The 12889-nt window shown below is 36.7% G+C and overlaps 1 protein-coding gene across 1 annotated transcript in view; it reads left to right on the top strand.

Annotated features, from left to right (window-relative positions):
• Positions 1–12184, top strand: part of LOC134647280 (protein artichoke-like) — a 69892-nt gene extending 57708 nt beyond the window's left edge. Inside the window, exon 3 of the mRNA XM_063501562.1 lies at positions 9373–12184. Within this exon, the coding sequence (XP_063357632.1) occupies positions 9399–11129 (1731 nt within the window). The 5' untranslated portion in view covers positions 9373–9398 and the 3' untranslated portion in view covers positions 11130–12184. The remainder of the gene's footprint in view (positions 1–9372) is intronic.
• The last annotated feature ends 705 nt before the right edge of the window (positions 12185–12889 follow it).

The following is a 12889-nucleotide window of genomic DNA, read 5'->3' as shown; positions in this document are numbered from 1 at the left end:
TCATCGGCGCTTCTCGTTAGGGCGCACGGCTGAATGCCGCCTTGGCACTCCTCATTATTGCGTTTATAAAGGCGCCCATAGAGAAGCTTGATTCACTAGACCTGCTCTGTTGCTCTGAAAGAGAAAATGGTATTGTGTAGACGCTTTGTTCGGTACTTTTTTATTTCATCCCTGTAAACCGTGCTTGAAAGATATTTGTGGCAACATTCTGTTTTGTGAACCTATAACGATGCGGAGTCGCTTTTGCTTTTGATATTTTATAGATAAGTACGTTTAAGTAACGAAAGCAGAAACTGGTTACTATTGTGATTGCAAAACGGCGAGATCGATTTAGCGTTTGACTGATATTGCTAAGTATGGTAATTTAATTTTTATTACCCAGATATGTTACTACATTCAAAACTAAACCGTGTCAGCGTTTCCAACCGCATAATAAATTACTATAGCCGCTTATACTATGACTTGTATCCGACCCAGCTAATCAATAACTCACGCCTCTCTTTAACATATGTAAATACAATGAAACGTTAGCCTGAATTAACATTTGACTCCATGCTAATTTATGGCTGCTCTTCGGATAAGAGAAAATGCAAAACCATGGCCACCATGCCAAATATCCATCTTCTTTATGCACCACAGTACCCATGCGTCGCAAAAAAACGTTTTCAAGTAAATAAACTGTGAGCGTCTGACAAACATTGGCTTTGCAAAATGATTCGACATGGAAATCCATTTCCGAAAACCTATCGCAAACAATAAATCGATTTCCAACATCGGAAAACTATCATTGGTTTCATGTTTGTTGACTTCAATCTAACGAAACTAAAAAAGATAAAAAAAGTATGTTAATAATACACAATAATGCTTATTGAAAAGCTGATAAAAGTACGAACGTAGGTACGTTCGTACTTTTATCGGTACGTGTAGTATAGTGATGGGCTGCGGAAACATTCCCGCTACCAGTAAGTTTCCATTTGGGAATATTACTAGTAAGTTACCAATGTTACCAGTAACATTCCCAAAAGATGGTAACATACGAAACTGATGATAGTAATGATTTCTATGAGATAAAATAAGGTTAAAAAGTTATTTTCATAGTACGTTATGTACATAAATATGTCTCTTTCACACTTGGCATCTGTTTTCTCTTTCACTCAATCTGTTTCTTATCTCAATTGTTACCTGGACCCCTAGTCAGGGGGTTAGTCTTATCTAGAACACAGGTTAGAGTGAACGTATTATTTGTGATAACTAGTGGATGGAGGACTGGATATGTTACAATGAAGCCGAAAAGTCAAGTGTATAGTCATTTTACCCAAAATACTATAAACAATAAAAAAAGTTTCACTTGCAACTTTTGCAGTGTTGTGTACAACTTTCGAAACGCAACAAAATTTGCATGTCATATTCTGAAATGTAAAAAGAGTCCCCAAGATGTAAAGGAGAGTTTTAGACTGTATGACAAAAAATCAACAATATTATGTGACAATCAACTATCAAGTGACAGTGACCGTGCCTCTACATCGCAACATACAAGAGATGTAAGACCAGCATTGATGGACAAAGATGAGCAGGTAAATTTGAAGAACGAAAGGCAAATGCTCTGAAACCTATCCATTTTGCAGCGACAATATTGGACCCGAAGAATCAAGGAGGACAATTAACAGATCAAGAAAATGTTGATGGATGCGAAGTCATATTTAATTTTGGGAATGAAGCAACTAATATATTAATGGAATGATCTGACTACAAGACTCACAAAAACATCTGGGCAAAGGATTTTGTGTGGAAAATGGCAGCGACTACAGAGCCAGTCACATGGTGGGACACATTATTTTCCCATACAGCTTTAGGTAAAATTGCTCTTAAAATATTAACCATGCCTGCCACCTCTGCAGCGGTAGAGAGGTCCTTCTCTACATTTTCCAACATTCATACGAAACGAAGGAATCGGTTGAAGACAATCAGAGCGGGAAAATTGACATATATGGGTGGATCAACTATTTCTTGTTGTTATTCTGTCCGGTCAGCCAAGAGACAATAGTAGCATAATTTGTTAGAAGACATTGTCCACCACCTTCTTCTGACACGCTTGGTAGACGACCCTCAATAGAAAGGGTTTAATAGTTTCACAAAAAAGCGTGTTTAGTAATTTAAATGCCTAAAAATCAGGTTTTAAAGAGTGACTCAGGAGAACGTAAGCATGGCAACGAGTGACAAGAAAAAGTTGATTCACCCATATATCCCATAACTGGAAATTGTCTCATCAATCAGCATCACAAAAACCTATAGACCGAAGTACTACGACCAATGAGGATATTCCAGACGCTGATATTTCCGAATCTGAAGATGATTTTTCAGACGTTGAAGATGTGGAAGATTTAGATTCAAGTACATCTAATGACGTTTTGTCTGCAGATTGAATATTAATATTTTAATATGAATATAAAATATTTTACTGATGTAAATTATACTAAATAACCTGTTGGGTAACTTTTTAGTTGTTGATTTGTGTCCCTAATTTTAATATGAAAGTAAAATATTTTTATTAATATAAATTATAGTAAATAACCTATTATGTAACTTTTTAGTTATTGATTTGTGTACCTGATTATCTGTATTATTATAAAGAACGTAACTACCTAAGATATAGGTACTAAATACTTTTATTTTTATATAAAAAATGTACAAAGCTCATTTTATTTTAAATAATTTAGTTAATATTTTACATAAAACTGTAATCATTATTATACAAAATGTTGATTTTATTAATTAAACTGATTTATACACATATTTTCTTTAATTTTACACAATTAAGCATTATTTTATCATTATTTCCAGATAGTATTATTCCCAGTAACTTTGGAAAAATACCTGGTAATATTGGGAATATTACCGGTAACATTGGGAATTTACTCTCTCAGAGAATCTTTGACTGTTTTATGACTGTAAATAATAGCATTGTTTTTTATTTAAGTATTTAACACGAAAAAACGTATACAATTCTAATATTTTTTTCAAAGTTTCTCAATGTTACCGATCGGGGGTAATGTTACTGGTAGCATTACCGGGAATATTCCCACTTTGAGTAAGTTACTGGTAACGACCCATCACTAGTGTAGTATTTACTTACCTCACTTATAGCCTGAACGTCCAGCAATTAAATTGCCGAATAAGAATCACGCGAAGCTCTAATCCGTCTGTGATTGCAAAATCAATAGCGGTAGCGCAACTAATATTGGCTGCTTTTCCCGAGTGATATTAAAATTTGCTGGCAGTAGCTAAGCCTGCAAGCTGCCGGCGAGATTTGTTTCTAAAACTAAAACAACAGGGATTTTAGAATTTACCGAATAAAAGCGGGAATAAAATTTTTGCCGTGAGTAAAATCGGGTGATGTCGTTATAACAGACTTTCAATTTGAGTGTTGTGTTAAAAACAGGTACCTACTTTTTAATTTTTTACTTAACTTAAATTATATAGGTACCTACGTATGTTATAGTACATTGCTGAACTAAGTGTTAGTGGTTCGAACCCCGGTTCTAATTTAACTACCCCCAGGCTTTGTTTCCAACCTGGGTTGAAAGGTCAGATGGCGATCGGTCATTACTAGTGCCTGCGTTGATTGTTGGGATATGGTTGCAAAAGTGGACTCCGGGCTGCTTTAGGATGCAACCGGGAAAACGCATTAATGAGCAATTTTACCAAATTTTTAAACGTTTCTCAGCCAATTCATTAAAGTCTGTAAATAAGTATAGTTAAACGGTAATTTTACTTTTCAATCATTATTTAACTTTTTTATTATTGTTTATGATCACAGATCCCGAACATTCATTGTCCATTACATCATGTTATTTTATTTCCAAGTCCATTTAATTAAAACACTTCAGCTGTGCCATTTTACTGACTTTGGTGAAAGTTTCAATTGTCTTGATTTTTCTTTGGTTGCGAGATATTTAATAAAGTTCCTATATTAAAATACAGAAACACTGAATGTTCTAACAATTACTTATATTATATATGAATGTAGCTAAGTATATAATATTTTTATAGAATAATTAATAGGTATGTCGTGAATTACAATTTACATGTTGTGTAATTTGTTTATTATTTATAAAAATAAAAATATAAAAACAGAAATAATACCTACTAAATGAAATTAACTAAAAATATCTACATGTTTATTAGTAATCAAAGCGACATAATAGATATTCTTGAGTAATTATTTCCACTTAGACAGCGGAAAAACTTGTAACATTTGTTAGTAGAACTGAGCGTAAAGTTTCAATCGAATCACCGCTAGTCGCTCCGCTTGGTTTTTGCCGCGCTCTCGGCAACTATTGGAGCGGCAGACTTCCACCAACCGGCCAAGTTTTCTCATTATGCCCGTTAGTGCTTGCCGCCACTCCGACTACTCACCGATTCACCAACCACTGACGAATCATGAGACACGTACGCACTTCGATCGACGTCTGAAAATCGTATTAAGTAGATACACTCATGCACACCCAAAGATTAAGATGTCTTAAGTGATATTATAAATTAAATGTATGTTTGAGACGGAGGGGAACTTTCCAAATAATGCACAGTCTATTTTTAAATGAACCGTACATACCTTCGTCTTAGGCGAATCATAAAATAAGCGGGAGGGGTATTTTCTCGAAAAGGGAGAGCGGTTAGCCGACTTTTACACTGGTTTTATTGTCTCAGCGCCCCTCGTAAACCGTCTTTGTGCCAGTAACGTCTCAAGTTGTATTAACACCATGATAACTTTAGTGGACCCGTTCGGCATGGGGTAGCGATCGCCCTCTTGCAATTAGGCCCAACTGTATAGTTTCCGCCATTTAAATGGAACCGATGACATTCAATGTTATAAATACAATTGTAACCTACCCCTGGATATTGAATTTAGAGCAAATTACGAGGAACCCTTCGCTCTGAACTATATTACGATGTTATGACGTAATTAGGATGATAGCCAACCATGTTTTCCAGAAGTTGTCACATTGAAGTACAAATGTAAGCTTTGTAGTTCCTACTTAAAGTTATAGCTACATTGTAAGTTACATCAAATGTAACGTAATCGATCAGGCCCCTATTTCACCAAGCTGACAGGTACGACAATTGTCAAAAAAATGACAGACCTTTGTTTCACCACGCCGACATTTGTCAGTGACATATGTCGAGTGACAATTGTCAAGTGACAGGTGACAGATGACAATTTCGTAAATTGTTTTGTATAGAACTTCATATAAACATGACAGGTAGTTTAGTACAATTGTCCATCTTAAATTTAATGACAATTATTTTGTGAAACAAGGGTAATGTTTACTAGTCGACATATTTGTCAATTCTTCACAAGAGATCGTTAATTGCTTTCGATGTGCCGTGTTGTCATCACTAACATGATATTGATTGAGATCCCATCTGTGTCCCGACCCCATTTAATGCAGCGTATACCTACATTATATGATGAGAGAAACCTTGGATAAGTGGACAAGAGACCTTGTAGAGTGGTGCCCTAGATATAATAAAAGAAAGAGTGGCCCACAAAAGTTTAGATGGTCGAATGATTTAACAAGAATAGGAGGTAAATGGATGCAAACAGCAAAAGAAAGAAACAAATGGAAAGCTATGGAGGAGGCCTACGTCAAAGGACGAGTTGAAGCTAAAGTTGATAAATCAAATTAATATATGTTATGTACCAGCTTCAATAATAAAGGCTAATTACAATTACAATTACAATACCTACATTATTTGTTGACAAGGCGTCAAAGCATTATTTTTTTGTTCGTTTTAAGTATTTTTTTCTGCAAATGCAAAGTCAGTGACGTCAAAGTAGGAATCTATTCGTACTTTATATATTCCCTTGTATAAGAATATCACCACTATTGCTTTCGCGGAGATTCATTTTCTAACTAACCAAAACCCTAACTTTACTGTTAGTGCCCAACTTCGCCCAAGTAAATTATTAAAAAAACAATAAGATAAGATAAGATAAGATAAGATAGTTTATTCCATAACAATTTTACAATCATGTCGGAAATTTAACTTACAATACCTATCTAAACATACCTAATTTCGCTACCGGTCCCCAATTTCGCATTATATATTTTTTTTATTATGAAAACTATACTGAGACTTATTCCAAATCCTAAATGTTGAATTACTAAACGCCTTCATAGGCAACAATTACAATTTATAATGGAATTATGATTTAATGCTAGTTAAGAAGAATTTAAAAGCGATTTAAAGCGATTTTTATTTGTACCCTAAAGGCGAATTTAGGGTACACAGTTTTGCGAACGTTTATTTTCAATGAACTGCAACGATGATAACGGGGTTTGCTAACAACGAAAACACTACAATTGTCACCCAAGCCTGACACAGCTCCGATCTCATGTCAAGAATTACCGACAAATTGACAAATATGTCGACTTATAAAAACTACTCTTGTTTCACCAAATCATTGTCAATTGGACAATTGTAACTAAATGCCTGTCATGTTTATAAGCACTTCTATACAAAAACAGTTTACGAAGTTGTCACTTGTCACCTGTCACTTGACAATTGTCACCCGACATATGTCACTGACAAATGTCGGCGTGGTGAAATTGGGGCCAGGACAAACATGACATTAAAAATGTACGGCTCATGTCCGCGACCTTTCAAGGCCACGTTAATGATCAATAGTTAATAAAGTGCTACGATAACTGATCGCTCATTTTCACAAATACATAGGTACATATGTTTCTTGAAGATATACAAACAAGTTAATTGAAGAAAATATAAATAAATAATAATTGTAAATAGTTTTGTGATATAACAACTAAAATCCAAGTATAGGAATAAAGCAAATACCTAGTTTTAATGTATTTATAAGGAAGACTAAATATAGAAATCCCTAATTAGGTCAGAAAACAACAAAAGCAAATTGAATATAAAGTTATGCATAAAATTTGCGTTCCATTATTCAAAAAAGAATAGTCTCTAACGAAATTCTCATAACACAAGTCCGCTACACTTTATTGAAATCCCGTATTGAAATTCTATAACAGACCAACAGAACTTTTCAATAAGGGAATATTTAATTTCCATTTTAAGAGCAGCAGCACAAACAAAACAAACTTTTAAACACATATTTATAAATGGAAAACGAAGAGCCTCAGTTAATTCCGCTAGGCCTGATTCGAGAGTTGATTTGGGCGACACAAATTTTCCAACGAATTTAGCGGTTTCAATCGATGACGTCGTAATGGAAAAGTTCAATAGGCAACAACAAAGGCCGATACAAGTTAACGAAGCTCACGAAAGCGAAATTCACGATGGCATCGCCGCACTTCGGCGGACAGGAAATTAAAAGACAAAAGAGTGCCGGCCGGAGCTGTTTCGGCTCGGAAGTGAGGGCGTGCCCTCCCTTTTGATCGCACCTACCCATGGCTCACTTTGTACTAATGCTAAATTATGACAGCTGACAGTCGAATTATAATAACCGATATAATGCGATCGCTTTATGAACTAATCACAAATAACTTACCAAATCCTAGCTGTCGGTGGTTGGGAACGGCACGCAAAACTTAATAACGCGAGCGAGCGTTTTCTTGAGATGTGGACAGTTTTCAGATAACGTATAAAAAAAACATGAATACCTATTTACTATTTTTTCCTAAGTTCAACTCGATAATACATTTATATTTCAATAAAGCTTTCCTATACAAACGTAACTGGGTCTTACAATATCATGATATGATTAAATTCGCAATATTTTCGGTTCACCTATGTTAGTATACATTTATAACATTACAGAATTAATCCGTTCTTATACGGGGAGCTCTAATGTGTATCGGGTGTGCGTCTGTGTATGGTTTCTGTAATTCGGGCGAGCCGGGGTAATCCGTTCGGCGGATCTAGTTACCGAGGGAGACTTGATGCTGTCTTCTCGTGCTTTAAAACCATTTCAACCGTTCTCACTCGTATTGACAGAAAACCCGATGTATGAAGGCAGTTTCTGTATATTTAGCCTAAATTTACTAGGTGATTAAATCCTTAAGTTAGAACATTGTTAATGTTTGTTAAACGCTTGCTGTAATATGGCTACCGACATCTGACAAAGCGTTGGATCAAGCTCAGCACTCCTAACTTTGTTTCCTAATTTAATTTGCATTTGGAATCAAAAACTTTCCGTGACACTGTTTTGCATTATTAATACTTTAGTATAGCCTGATCTCTCGGGAGGCGCACCAGAACCCATAAATTGAATTCCAACCTTCGCAATTAGTTATTCCCGCGCGTGAAAACTTTCGAGATCGTTCGCCTTCGTTAACAGATGTTACGCTGCTATTCATTATACATTCCGTCGAATTGTAAAGCCGAACATTTAATTTAAAGTACCAAACGCTCCTTTGTTAAATCGTCGAACATTTGGGAAGGTATTGTAGAGGATCGCTCGGGCGGAAGGATTAGCGGCGCGGTTGCTCGCCGCTAGTTTCTGTATACGGCGTACATTCGTCTTAGGCCAAACGTGCCAGTAAATAAACTATCGCCGTGACATAATGCTACCTTAATTGCAGGAACAGGAATATATGTCAAACTATCAGTGATAGAAAAAAACAACTGTTGTAATATGTAGATCGGATTATCATCATCAGTGAGCATAGCAGAGGCGCTTTATCTTACGGAGTTACGGAGCAGATAATGCGTTTAGAATTATTATATAAGACCTATCAAAGGATAAACCTTTCAAGTTTCATTAAAATACAATGAAAACCCCATAAAGTAGAAAACGCATTAAACTACATGTGCTATTCCGTGGGTTAAAATGACAAGCGTTCCAAACATATTGTCCGCGCCACGTGTCATGGCGGTATATTGAATAACAAATCATGGACATGAATAATGTCCGTCCTCAAGACTCCGTGCAATCTGCCCGCCTGCCGTACTACTTATGTCGTTCCATCTCACGGCACAACAAAAGACAAGGAAAAAATATTTTGCCGTCGTAGCATGACTCTTATCGGTCTAATTTGGATCAAACAATTTCACTCCCCTAACGCAAGTTGCGTAGAAAACACTTTGTTATCTGCAGTTTTTGGCAGAAATTATATTAAGATTTTGTCAAGCGATAGCGATAAAGCTGTACTCGTATATTCTTACTTTACTCTGTGGCATTGTAGGGCGATTTACCCCCGGAGAGCGGCGTGTTTTTGCGATAACAATAATTTAGGAAAAATGATGTTGGTAGATTCTCATCTACGCCGATGGAATTGGCCACAGTGTAACTTTTGCATATTCAACTACAACTTTGTTGTTTTGCATTAATAAGATATACATACTAACATTTTCAATTATAATCAACTTTTCTTTTTTTCTTTTCAGGGCCGGTGGAGTACGCATGAGATGTTATGGGCCCGCGCGGCGTAGCGAAGTGGCGTTGGTGGGTGGTGGTGGTGGCATGGGCGTGGGGCGCGGCAGCGCGCACGCTATGCCCGGCGCGCTGCGCCTGCGACGATGCTCTGCGCACCGCCTCCTGCGCCAACGCCAGTCTCGAGATTGTTCCTATACAACTCAACCCCGAGGCTACCCACATCAACCTTACGCACAACTCCATCAACAATCTTCTTTACACCTTCGCTTTCTACACGCAAATCACCATCCTAGATATCTCTTACAACAGATTACAGGACTTAGGTAGTAAGAATTTTGAAAGCAATATCGAGATGACACAACTGAATGTCAGCCATAATAGACTGAAGCGACTAGAACGGGACACCTTCGTCGGCTTGAAAAAATTGATCGACTTGAACTTGTCAGATAATGAAATACGTAATGTACACGCACAAACATTTCAAGATTTATCTATGTTGGAGAGACTCGATTTGTCAAACAACGGACTGGAGAGTTTCGATCCGGACACTTTTGAACCCCTGTCATCGTTGAAGATCTTATCGCTCAAAAATAATTCCATATTAGACATACCGTCTATCAATTTGTTCTACGTTGTTAAGTTACAATACTTAGATTTATCTGAGAACCTCATACAACAGGTATCTAAGCATGGTATGCCATATTTAAAAGAATTGAGCCATTTAGATTTAAATAGTAACATAATTGGCAACGTAGATCCATTGGGATTCCACAACTTACCCGCACTTCGCCACTTGGACCTGAGCGACAACAACATGACAACGATACCCACATCCGCTATTTCCAAACTAGTAAACTTGTCGCATTTGTACCTCAGTGGGAACTTTTTCCAAAGCGTTCCACCCTTATCTTTCCAAAACCTTTTCCATCTGAAACACTTACATTTGAGCAGGCTTTATGAGCTCAAAATGATTGATTCGAGGGCCTTTGTTGACAACATAAATCTGCAGAAAATTTGGATGAATGAAAACGTGAAGATGAGCGAAGTCCCACCGAGATTGTTTCACGGAAACCCAAAACTCACGCATGTGTACATGAAGAACAATGCCCTAGAAACACTAGAAGCATCACATTTTCCTATTGACAGGCTACAAGAACTAGAGATATCAGGGAATCTATTTGTCTGTAATTGCTCATTGTTGTGGTTGTGGAAACTAGGAACGGAGTGTGAAGTTAGTAGCAAAAAGTCGGGCAATGCGAGTGCTATGCTTATGCTAGATTATGAAGACATCAAATGCGCAGGCCCGGAGCCTTTGAAGGGTGTTTTATTTGTACAGATTCCTGAATCTGAATTTGGGTGCTCAAGCGGATGGGTGATAGTGGCAGTTGTGGTGCTGATTGTGAGTATCATTATAAGCGTCGTGGGAGGTGTTTTATACTTTTTGGGACCTTTGAAAAAGTGCAAAGGGGACAAGTCAAAGCAAGTTATGACGAGTGTTATGTTAAACGGTGATGTGTCAAAGTTAAGCAATGGACTTGGCTATTCAACGAGGAGTAGGGAACAAGAAAATAAGAGGGACACCGATCGGTATCTGATGATCGGTTCCTCAGTGACTAATAACTTTCATTCATTGAATCCACCGTGGCATAGTGTGGATAAGAATCCATATTTCCAAGAAGATAGTGAGGAGCATATTTACCAACAGTTCGCTTACGAAACGATCCCCCACCATCGGACCCCCGAAAAGCCGCACATAGTGTACGTCTAACAAAAGTTTCGTGCAAAGGACAATATTATCACCAAAATATTTTCTTTGCTACGTCGAGAGGTAATTAGTGATACCGTGTATTATCGTCACGAAGACGAGAGACAATGAATTTGCAATATTGTAAATAGTGATACGACTAAAATTGTAAGATGTGATAGCTTTGTAAATAGACGTGTAAATAGTTAATTTAGCAGTGCAGATAAAGACAATTACCCTCGTTTTTGTACTTAACTCCTTTAATCATGTTAATCCTAAAACCCATTTAAATATGCCTACCCTCATAGAGTAAACTCTATGTCTTTGTTTTGTTTTGTATGGATAGTTCCTCAGGATTGAGTACTCATTCATTGTTAAGTGCGTTACAAGTTGTTTGAGATATTCAATGCTAAATAAATATTTACTCATAATTATGTATGTAATTGTAAAGTATATTAATAATAGTTATATTTTCTGAATAGAACACCAATACATAGGTACTTGAAACTTTGTACAAAGACGAGCAATATAGAGTAATAATAATTTGAAATAATATCAGAATAGGAATAAATTTGTTAATTTATCTTGCTACATTGTTATAGCGTATTTAGTTGTAAAATAGACCGATTGTTCGAGTCATCCATGTGCTTAACACATACGTACATAGCCTAAACAAATATATAGGTATATACTAATCAACCAACCAGCTGCTCTGATGGAAAGGGGTACAAAATAAAAATACATTTAATTGGCTATTTTTGTAAATTGATTTCATAAGACTTATTTAGTGCATTTTTTTCTCTTAATAGATCTTGAATTAATATTTTTGTACTTAGTGAATATGTCAAATGATCTAGCTGGAAGTAATATCTTTGCATTTTCATAATAATACACATTATTCTATGAATTTTACAAATATTATAAACTTCATAACCGAGAAACAAAATACCTATTCAATCGATAATACCTACAGTCATATAGATAGAGTAAGGCTATTTATACATACATACGGAATACATAAAACTTTTGTTATGAAACTTATTTAAATATTATAAACAAACAAAAAATAAAAAAATAAATAAACTACTTTGTTTTCTTGCACCTTTAGGACTCATTTAAACGGTGCGAGAACTCGCATGCGAGTTTCATTACATTGCGTCATTTGCTGGGTCGGCTGAATTGATGTAACCCATAGACTAGGAATCCTCTAGACGGAGTTTAGAGCAATTATTTCATGAAACCGATGCTGCCAAAAATACTGGGGTGCGGGGGACTAGGTGAGCGAATCCCGTGCCGTGATTGGTCCGTTCAAAGACACGGACCAATCACGGCACGGGATTCCGACACTTGACTCGAAGATGGAGTAAAACTACCGTATATTTGTGGCAGAGGGGGTAGCGTTACTATGTTCAGTCTAGAGGATGTCTTGTCTGTAATGTAACCCCAATGGTCCGCAATGTAACTAAAATCGTATACGAGTTCGCGCGCCCTTAAATGAGCCCTTTATCCTAACCAGGCCGCGTAGCCAACGTCAATCTAATGTCAATCGCCAATCGCTTCCGCTCCGTAGCGATCGAAACGCAACGGTCACTATTGCACTAATATGGAAGAGTAATAGAGAGACACAAAGCGTTTCGTTATCGAAGCCATAGCTTGTATTGTCAGCTTGTCTAGGCCGGCAGGGTGCGTAGCCAAATTGCCAAATCGTTTATGCTCCTTAGCGAACGAAAATTATGGAATGGAAGTGATAGCATGTAATAGAGAGACAAAACGTTTCGTTATCA

Source organism: Cydia amplana, chromosome 4 (assembly GCF_948474715.1).
Source record: "Cydia amplana chromosome 4, ilCydAmpl1.1, whole genome shotgun sequence".
Lineage (NCBI taxonomy): Eukaryota > Metazoa > Arthropoda > Insecta > Lepidoptera > Tortricidae > Cydia > Cydia amplana.
Note: the sequence above shows the minus strand (reverse complement) of the source record. Positions and strands in the feature narration are given on the sequence as shown.